The sequence below is a fragment of the Ammodytes marinus genome (genome assembly GCF_949987685.1).
Source record: "Ammodytes marinus genome assembly, chromosome: 13".
Classification (NCBI taxonomy): domain Eukaryota; kingdom Metazoa; phylum Chordata; class Actinopteri; order Uranoscopiformes; family Ammodytidae; genus Ammodytes; species Ammodytes marinus.
The window spans coordinates 20,090,773-20,101,341 of record NC_137217.1 but is presented as its reverse complement, the minus strand read 5'-3'; the positions used below and the strand labels follow the sequence as shown (position 1 = coordinate 20,101,341).

General features: G+C 42.7%; 1 protein-coding gene across 1 annotated transcript; it reads left to right on the top strand.

Annotated features, from left to right (window-relative positions):
- Positions 1 to 50: 50 nt before the first annotated feature.
- LOC307260139 (neuronal acetylcholine receptor subunit alpha-7-like) lies at positions 51 to 6,837 on the top strand. The gene is made up of 10 exons (XM_080040285.1): positions 51 to 117; positions 1,307 to 1,446; positions 2,026 to 2,070; positions 2,506 to 2,615; positions 2,703 to 2,782; positions 3,043 to 3,210; positions 3,632 to 3,826; positions 4,274 to 4,360; positions 4,465 to 4,574; positions 5,445 to 6,837. The coding sequence occupies exons 1-10, from the start codon at positions 66 to 68 to the stop codon at positions 6,345 to 6,347; spliced, it is 1,890 nt and encodes a 629-aa protein (XP_079896411.1). The 5' UTR covers positions 51 to 65; the 3' UTR covers positions 6,348 to 6,837.
- Positions 6,838 to 10,569: the final 3,732 nt, after the last annotated feature.

Sequence of the window (10,569 nt, the reverse complement as noted above, 5' to 3'; positions counted from 1 at the left end):
TCTCATCTTCTCGCCTTTTTTCTCTTCTCTTCCTCACTTTCTCTGTCCGTACAGAGGAATGCAGTATGTGGCAGACTGTGGCTCTTTGGCTGTTGATACTTGCGAGTCTTCTCCGGGGTGAGTGACTTTTTCATTGGTGCTTCGAGTGTGACTGTGCTCGAACAAGTGTTTGTGTGTTTTCTGCATGTGTGTGCGGTGTCTGTGCCCCATGGAGCATCCTGTTCACACAGCAGCTCACTTAGACACCGAGAATGTCTGTTGGTGTGCAGCCAGATAGAGGACGCGTAAGAGCAAGCCACAGTATGAAATGTAACCATCTGTAGGCTACTGCAGGTTACATTGCTGAGCTGTGCATTTCTTTTATTGTTATAGATACGGCAACACTGTTATGGGCCGATAGATAGATAGATAGATAGATAGATAGATAGATAGATAGATAGATAGATAGATAGATAGATAGATAGATAGATAGATAGATAGATAGATAGATAGATAGATAGATAGATAGATAGATAGATAGATAGATAGATAGATAGATAGATAGATAGATAGATGGATAGATGGATAGATGGATGGATGGATGGATCAACCCATCCATCTGGGATTGTCTAATCAAAGCATATTGATGTGTCAACATTGCAAGAGCATATACCTTACACCTTTAAACACTCTCACTGCATGCAGTATTTGTCTACTGAACAGGCCTGGTGCAGCTATTTAAAGTGTATTGTAGTTTTGAAACGCATTCAGCTGGCCTTTTATAGCCATCAATTACAGCTCCCTCCACATCAAAGTGATTGCTTCATGAAGAATGAATCAAGATTGAATCGAAAAAAGGAACGATGAGGTAGAGAGAGACAGTTGCGCCCCTCACACTCATTGTCGTTAGTGCTCTGTGTGTGTGTGTGTGTGCATTTGTGTGCGTGTGTGTGTCTGTCTGTCTGTCTGTCTGGGGTGTTTCTGTTTTTAATAGCCTCACTATTTCCTGGATGAAATGAGGCCGACATTTTTACGACCTCGGAAAAGACCGTCCACTGGCGATCAATCAGATGTGTAATTGATTAAGAGGAGCTGGATTTTATTTTCTGTCTGCGCTCTCTTTTCTCTCACACATTTCACCCCGGGTCCTCCTGTGCCATCCATTCTAGTACTGTGTGTTGTTGTTGTTGTGGTCCATCTTTAAAACATTACCTTTTTGTATGGGCTACCCCTAAACGCCATCACACTGTTTTTTCTGCATATGTGCTCTCGTCCTCCCTCACTCAGCTATTTTTCTTTCCATCCCCACCCCCCCTCCCTTATCCAGTGTCGGTGCAGGGTCCTCACCAGCGTTTTCTGCTCAGGGAGCTGCTGAGGGACTACAACCCCATGGAGAGACCGGTGGCCAACGACTCGCGGGCTCTCACTGTTCAGTTCTCCTTTACTCTATTGCAGGTCATGGATGTGGTACGCAAAGGCAGTAAAATGCATTCACACAATTGAACACACCCACATAATACATCCAAACAAGAAACACACCGCAAAGGTATCCAAATGCTCACATTTTTCAAGCCTATCTCTATTCAGTATTCACGTACATTAAGAAAGTTATTGGTCAATAGGCCTATACTTGTTTCTCCTCTTGAATCTCCCCAAACTTAAAGTCATTTTAGCATATTTCCAACGGTCAGTGACTCTTGGTTGGGCTACAGCGTAGGGATGGTAACACATGGAGAGAAGTGCATGCTAATAAGACCCATATGAATGTATTAAAGTAACATTACTGTCGAAGCTAGATTGCACATTACTGAGTGCCTACGTCTGCAGAGAGTAAATAGATAGTCACAGGATAAAAAAATACACTTTAAACAGTACATTCCATTAGAACATATATAATGTCTACAAAACAGAAAATAGGGACAATTATAGTGACTGATAACATACTAACTTTCAGTACTGTTTTTAAAACACATATATGACAATGTAGGAACCTGTTCTTTCAATCATTAAATCACAGATTCTCTTATTTGCTTTGTGTTGTGTAAGGATGAAAAGAACCAGGTCATCACCACAAACGCCTGGCTGCAGATGGTGAGTACAATAAATAGTGATATACTGATTGGTGTAGGTGGCTGTAGCTCGATCCATGGGGACTTGTCTTGGCAACTAGAAGGTTGACCAGTTTAGGTCCAGCTGGAGTGGTCCAGTTCACCTGCCAAAGCGCTCTTGAGCATAGTACCTAACCCCTAACTCTTGGGACACTGTTACCATATCTTCCTATTGTTATGAGAATTGACCAACACATGTATCCATTGGGTGAAGTCAATCTTCTAAAGCTGAAAATCACAATTTTAACCTCAAATCCCTTCCTGTGTAGCACACATGATATAAAACAGACATGCAAAAGACGTGTGTGCAATATGGAACATCAGAAAGACAGCATTCGTCCTATTCATTTACATTTGTGTATATCTTTGTATTGTTTTTGTCCACATGCAAAACCGGTGTTGCGCTTGTGTCTCCCAGCAGTGGTACGACCACTACCTCCAATGGAACCAATCAGAGTATCCTGGAGTTAAGAGCCTCCGTTTCACTACTGACCAGGTCTGGACTCCTGACATATTGCTTTATAACAGGTATGGGGCCAATAAACATTCACACATATGTATCCAGTGCTGCTGCTGAGCTCTAAACTATATCGTCACTATGTCACTATCCACCAGTGCTCATGATAAGTTTGATGCCACCTTTAAGTCCAATGTGCTGGTTAACTCTAGCGGCTTCTGTGAGTATCTTCCTCCAGGTAAGGTATTATTAATCAACTTAATTGAACAAATAAATGTACTTCTTCTGTATACTGAACATACAGTATAACTAAGGCTGCGGAAAATAAATAATTTTCTACTCCAATCAAATATTTCACTCTGCAGTTGTTTCCACATGCAAACTTAGTAAATATTTGTTTTGTCCCCATTACATATTGTAATGATTGTATTTTGAGTTTTACATTTACTTATTTTTCACTATACATGATCTTTTCTGTGTTTTTTCCTTCTTTGCAAGGAATATTTATGAGCACATGTAGCGTGGATGTTCGATGGTTTCCATTTGACATCCAGCGCTGTGAATTGAAATTTGGCTCCTGGACATTTGATGGCTGGCTGCTTGACCTCCAGATGAAGGAGGCAGATGTTACAGGATACATGCCCAACGGGGAGTGGGACCTCGTGGGTAAGACGGGTTGTCAAAGCCCGAGATAACAAACACAGTGTTGCTTAGTAACAGTGTTCACGTTACCGTCATATACCTGAGCTTTCAAAGCCCTAATTATTCATTCCACTTATGTAGACAGATGTGTGATTGCAGTTGTTGGAGTAAGCCTTTCTGAACTGAAAACTAAACTGATCGAATTAAAATACAATGGCATTGCCATTTATGTTATATGCTTTTAGGCAATTAAAGTATGATACAGTTTAGGCTATATTGAATCATTTGGTAATAAACTATTTCTAGGAGACACCATCCTTCCAACAGATCTGTTCAATAACCTGTGCCAGACTTGTCTTGATGTTCTTCTCATTTCACAGCCTTGTACATCCCATTTCCCTCTCACTCAATCAAAAAATATGTCGTCTTTTCTTGCTTCCCTCAGAGGTGCCTGGAGGTCGTCATGAAGTTTTCTATGATTGCTGCGCAGAGCCCTACCCCGATATTACTTTTGTGGTGACTTTACGAAGGCGGACCTTGTTTTACGCTCTCAACCTCCTCGTTCCCTGTGTGCTCCTCTCATCCATGGCCCTGCTGGTCTTTCTGATGCCCGCCAACTCGGGGGAAAAGATCAGCCTCGGTAAAAGGGAATAATACGTGGAGGGTGGAGGAGAACAGGGGTGAGGGGATGGTGTTACAGCAGGAATGGTTTTAATATGATACAATGGGAGAAAAAAGGGGGTGCACCTGCTGTAAATATTGTTCTTACTGCATTTATTTGTAATCCAGCCTTGCGAAAAGCATGGGCTTATGTCGCTTTTCTGGTCTTTATGTTCCAATTGGTCTCTGTCAATGTAACTGGAAAACTTTTAATCAGCTGTGCAGAGCCTCTGTGTGGTGTGTGGTGGAGAGATAGAGAAAAGGCAAAAATACCTATTTTTTTCCTGGGAGTGTCAGTAAGACAAATGATCCGAGGGCGAGAAGTCAAGTGCAACATACCAAATATACCACTCCACTAAAGAGTACACTAGGAGTGCTTTCCTCTTTCCAACCCACTACTCCCTGGTGCCTTGTTTCTGCCCTCCAGGCATCACGGTTCTGCTGTCTCTGACCGTCTTCATGCTGATGGTCGCAGAGATAATGCCTGCCACTTCAGATTCTGTACCTCTGATAGGTCAGTTTAATTTTTTCGTCAATGGAACTGACATTGGTTGAAGCATTTAGTTTGTCAACATCCAAATGAGTGAAATGTGCTTCCCTCCTCTTGTCTATTTTCAGGTCAGTACTTTGCCACCACCTTGGTGATTGTCGCGATGTCAGTGGTAGCCACAGTCATCGTCCTTCAGTTTCATCACCACAGCCCCAACAGTGGAGAAATGCCACATTTGGTGAGTTTGAATAATAAAGTAATAATAAACAGAATATATATAAAAAAAAACTTTTCTACATCAAATTGGGTTAGGTAGTTAAAGTCATCCCTAACCCCTTTCAAAACACTTTGCAACAAAACATAATAGTACAATGAAATACAAAAACAGGAAAACAAAACAAAAGAAAAATTGGGATTTGAGAGGTGAATTAAAAGAGAGCATGGATTCAGTTCAGGCAGATTGTTTGCATGTTGCTGGGTGTTAACATTAAAAGCTTTATCACCCCTGGTCTTTGTATTTGACTGTAGAACGGCCAGTAGATCACTGTACCGGGTTTGTCAGATCATGTGAAGGCTCGTGTCAGATCAGTAATATACCTGGTGCCTGGTGACGCAATTCTTTGAAAGTTAAAAGTAAAAAGTTTGTTATCAATTCCAAAACGAAACAGAGAGCCAGTGATGAGAAGCTGCAACAGATGTTATATTTTTCCAAACTCTCAGTTCTCCTTAAAAGCCTTCGGGCTGAGTTTTGCAGCCTGTCTGAGGACTTTTGATTCAGAGTCAGATGAAAAGTGATTTGCAACAATGTGAAGATGTGATGAAATAAAGGCTTGTTTGAGAATCTTTAATACCAAGCATCAGGTCAAATATTTGCTATGTTTCCAAGTTGATAAAGCTATAGTGATTAAAAGTCATGTTAAACCAAGATTTAAAGCTAGAGGTTTAATGCTGCATGATAAGGAATGTGAGATGTACTGTACACTGTACGTGGGATGGATCAGTAATATGTGGCCAATGGAGATAGTAAAGAAACCTCCAGTGATGTGTTTGAAAATGTCCATCTGTGTGCTGTAATGTTCTCATCAGTCAGGTTGTCATTGCATGTCAGGTGCACTTGGTCCTGCTGCAATGGGTTCCTTGGTTCCTGCGGATGAAGCGCCCGGGAGAGGGAGATGAGCTGGATCTTTCCGACGGCCCGGTGGACTTTCAGAGCAAGGCCATGTCCTCCTCTCCCACCACCAACACCGTCCCCAAGGGGCCAGCGCCTCCAACCTTCCCCCAGAGCATCAACTCCCTGCAGGCCAGCTTAGCTCAGCTCACCCACCCCTTGCCCCACCACCAGCCTCTCAACTCTCAGGTGCTTCTCCTCCCAAATCCCAGCCACAGAGATCTAAGCCCCTGCACTTCACATCCCCAGCAGCCCAACGGTCATCTGCTTTACATGGGCTTCCAACAGAATCCCGCTGACCTGGAGCCAGTTAATCAGAGGAGCAGATGTACAATTAATAACGGGAGGCCCAACAGTGGACTAAGTGGAGAAGGAGAAGGAGAAGGAGAGGGAGGGGGAGCAGCAGCAGCTGGGGGAGATCCAACCATCCATCATCACGTGCCGCCATCTTCCAAGTTCGTTAGCCCTCCAGCCTCGCAGGAAACTCCAGCGTCTCCAGACCCTGACCCACCATCAACGACCACATCCTCTGGAGCCAGCGGCCTAGTAGAGACTGAGGTTGTTGGAGCAGGGAGATGGGTACACAGACACAGCAGCAGTGGGATTCGATCGGTTGCAGCAGACAGCCAGCTGCAGGCTCTCCTGGCGGAGGTGCAGTTTTTAGTGGAGCGCGTTCGAGAGCAGGACAGGCAGCTCAGCTTGGCGGAGCAGTGGCAGTTTGCGGCAGCCGTCATCGACCGCCTGTTCCTGGTGGGGTTCAGCGTTTTCAATGTCATCTGCACCATCGCTATACTCATGGCCGCCCCCAACTTTGGAGAAGCACTGTCGAAAGACTTCCTCTGACAGAGCCAAAAAAATAAGAGAGAATTTTTAGGGAGAGTGTGGGGAGATGTGGGAGCGGTAATGCAGACAAGGATTTGTTGTAAGCACAATTTCTAATTAGTGACACCACTACTAGGAGATACAACAGCAATTCTGGAAGAAGCAGGAGTGGATTGTGGCAATTTCAAGTGGAATATGATTCAGAAACATTACGGAGCATTTTTTTTACTTCGATATTTTTTCATGATAGAATATATCTAATCATGCTCACATGATTTTTGTCCTGGATTCTATTGAATTTTGCTTTGATGTTTTTGTAGCTTTAAAAGGCCACACTCGAGTTTAAAAAACATTTTCCAACTATTGGGACTGTCACATGAAAGTCAAATTTCTCAATGGATTTTTTTTAGAATTGATGTGAAAACTGTGAAGCATGAAATTTGTTCTAAATTACTTGTGCTGCCATCTAGGGATGCTATGAAGATGCTCAGTAGAAAAACCGGACATTGATGTGCTGCATGTAAAATGATAGATGAGCTTTCCCACTCATACTGATTTCCCTCTCAGAGGTACATTAAAATTGTCTAGATTACTGATAGTATTCTTTTATTGGAAACTCTTCTTAACAAAACAGACCAGAATTTCTGTGCTCCTCTGAAAATAATGAATGCTCATTCTATGATACTGAAGGTATTATAAAATGTTTGTGCAGGATATCATTTTCCTTTTTGTTGTTAGAATTTGTATTTTATATTCAATTCTCCTAAAAAAGAAATAATTTTGGGCGTCCACGGATTTTCAAATTCATTGTGATCAGTATTTCTCCCACATTACTATACTCTTATAGCCTGGAAATCCAGACCCGCAAATTTAATTTGCCAGCGCCTAGTGGCAGGTCTGGGAATGCCAGGCTAATACTCTTATAATACAGCCTGAATATCAATAATATAATCGTGCAAGTACGTGAGCTATTTATTTCTGAAGCACATTTCACAATCATGCTCAATTAGTATCAAATTGCAGTAAACCTATAATATCTCTTGGAAGAATATGCAGCATACTGCCATGGGGATTATTATTTTTTACCTTTGGTATTCTTGACAGGGTAATACATGACTTCTCTCTCTCTCTCGTTTCTGAATATGATTGCTCCTTCACAGTCACAGTGTCTACAGACATTTCCGAGGCTTTGGTTTATTTTGATGTTCAACATCGTTGTCTTTCAGTGTACACAGATGTTCGCTGCGTTTCAATCCTCGTTCAACATGCCCTCGTTCACTTGCCCTCGGGGGAATCCCCGCCACCATCATAAGTGTCGTTCCAATTGTCTGAAAACTGAAGTGAACTTAGTGAGATAGAGCCTCGGAGGGCTGAGTGATCGAGTGAACACCGATGGTCACTCCAAGGTGGATATCACCCACAGTGCATTGCAGTTAGTCGTCTTCTTCTTCTCCTTTCATTTTCCGGCAGACTGTGTGCCTATAGGGACATTGCTGTCACCCACAGGACAAATATGTAAATATTCCAAAACGCCTCAATTAGCTTATCCTATTTCCATAGGCTATAGCCTACCATCCAGTGAATGCATTGCAGTTTACACCTTGCCGCTATAAGGCCCATGGCTGCCAATTAGTAGGCTTATTTAAAACAGATGTTTTTGGTTGAAACTAACAGAAACTAAAAAACATGTCGGACCAAACAATTTACAAGTGTAAGTAACAATATCTTGATAATCTGAGAAATCATTTCGAAATTCAATGTTTGCCATGCTATGGAAATGGCTTTATGCAATACACTTTAGTAGAATGTTATAATTCTCTATTATTTGCATTCGGAACTACCTAGGTAACTGACGGTCCATTGTGACTACAAGGGCAAGTGGGTTCCATTTAAATCCCCCGCTCCTCCCCCGCCCACTCTCCCTCCGAGCTCCAAGTTCCCTCCGTGCGATGTATGCTGTTACGTCATACCAAGGGCCGAGGGTAAGTGAACAAGGGGAAGTGGAACTATTGAAACGCAGCTAAGGTTTTGATTTGCATAATGTCAGAGAGAGAGGGAGAGAGAGAAAAATAGAGAATTCACAGGTCATGTAATCTTTTCAAAAGGCCTGTTATCTCTTTGACACATGCACAATCACACATGTCCACATCATACCTTCGGTAATCCACTCTGCACACTCACACTCTTGTGTATTCAGAACATGATAATCTCTATGATCCTGGCTTTGAATGCAAATCGTGCCATACATTTTGCAGATGTGTAGGACACTTAGGTTGTGCCAGATCGAGCTGTGAATATTGTGAAATAAGCAGTCTAGACATGTAGCAAATGTTCTATTCTCTGTATTGCCTTCCTTGCGATCTGAGTTTGAAGATGACACAGAGGACAGAACTTAAGAGAAGGGGGGAGAGGAGCCAGAGAGTCACGGGAAGATGGAGGCAGTGAAGCAGAGCAATACAGGGGGGAGCAAAAAGGGAAGAAAGAGACAGAAAGAGTGATGGAGGGGAGGGGGGCTATGCAGAGTAATAGAGATCAACACCATGCAGAATGGAAGAGTGCACGGAAAGTACTAGGTGGTTGAGAAAAACAGGAAGGAGGAAAGAATCTGCTGAGGGCGCAAATAGGAGACGATAATGTTGTTTAACTGATTGCTCATTAATGAGAGAGGGAAAGGGGGGGGGACTGTGGAGGAGAGGAGTGTATCCCCCCTCCTTTTCCTCCTCTGGGATACGGCTACTGCTTTACTGTGTGTAGAGCAGGATTTATTAGAGTGCACCTCACTTCTGATTTGGCAAGGGGTGTCTTTTTGACAATTTATGCAAGAGGGATCTTGGCAAACATTCCCTTGTAAAATGACTTACCATGGATGAATTATACAACACTTCATGATAGTTGAATTAAGCTAATTGGTGTCTTGGCTATTGCTATGCTCAAACCTCCAGCTCTGATGCTCTTCATTTCGCTTTAAACTCCTTCATTGTATGCATTATGTGCAGTTTGTACATTCAATTTGTTTGTTCAGTCCAGTTCACAAAGCATTTGCAACGGCCTACTGAGTCCCCCTTTTGTCTGTGGGACTGCGGGGATGCTGCCTAACACAGCTGAGAGATGCAAAACAGCACAGGTAATACATCCAAGATTCTTCCCTCCTGCGGTGACTCAGTCATCCACCTGCTTCAGTTGGCAGCAAATGCATAGCTGTTTGTTCAGAGGAGGCGAAAACCCATTCAAAGCGGTTTACAGAAAAGATTGTCTCTGGTATGAAAGGGGCCACTGCAATGTGTGGCTGCAGTTGTCGCACACATTTTACACCCACATCCAAGGACATACGGAGCAGTGTGCAACCACAAACCCACTCACACGTGTTGAAGTGAGGACCCTGCTGCAGACCTAATGCAGTAATCACAGACACTTCTAAAGCTCTCTCTCTCTCTCACACTTACACACACACACACACACACACACACACACACACACACACACACACACACACACACACACACACACACACACACACACACACACACACACACACACACACACACACACACACACACACACACACACACACACACACACACACACACAGCTGCTCGTGCAGTGTACAAATAAGAGATAGAGAGTATACAAGGAGCGAGTGGTGGGTAAAATATGCTGTATTTTAATTGAAACAAAATGTCAAAGGGTTACGGAAATGAAAGAAAGATCAAATGAATGCGATGACACAATAATGCAAATTATGTTTACCCAGTTATTTTTAGTCAGTCAGCTTTCTCCGCAAAGGAGAGGAATGGGAACACACACACTCCTTCTGATTTGCATGCCTTTGCAAAGTATAGGTGGAAACAAAAAAAAAGCCCATCAGTACAGGTAGAATATGCAAACACCGCACTTGTATATACACGCTGAACTACCTGAGACAAAAACAGTATTGAAATGTTGGATCGCCAATGTTACATTATGAAAGATAAAACTTGAGCAACAATTCTGCAACAAAAAAAAAACCCCACCAAATTTGTGTTAGGGATATTCTTCATCTTCTATACCTCAATGTGATCAAGTTCTGGTATCAAACTGATCAAAACTAAAGTCAGACCATTCACAAGACATCGCTAAGGACAGGTCTCTCTTTTCAAAATTCAGATGTTCCAAGATAACATCCCACACCACCACCGACAGTCAATATACCTATTAATTACTGGGTGAAGGCACTCCATGCAGGTCGATATGAAACAGCTATTTC

Excerpts from the sequence above, each read along its gene's own strand:
- LOC307260139 (XM_080040285.1), top strand. The coding sequence starts at position 66 with ATGTGGCAGACTGTGGCTCTTTGGCTGTTGATACTTGCGAGTCTTCTC. Across the intron at positions 118-1,306 it reads ACTTGCGAGTCTTCTCCGGG|TGTCGGTGCAGGGTCCTCAC; the intron begins GTGAGTGACTTT and ends TCCCTTATCCAG. Across the intron at positions 4,575-5,444 it reads GTGGAGAAATGCCACATTTG|GTGCACTTGGTCCTGCTGCA; the intron begins GTGAGTTTGAAT and ends ATTGCATGTCAG.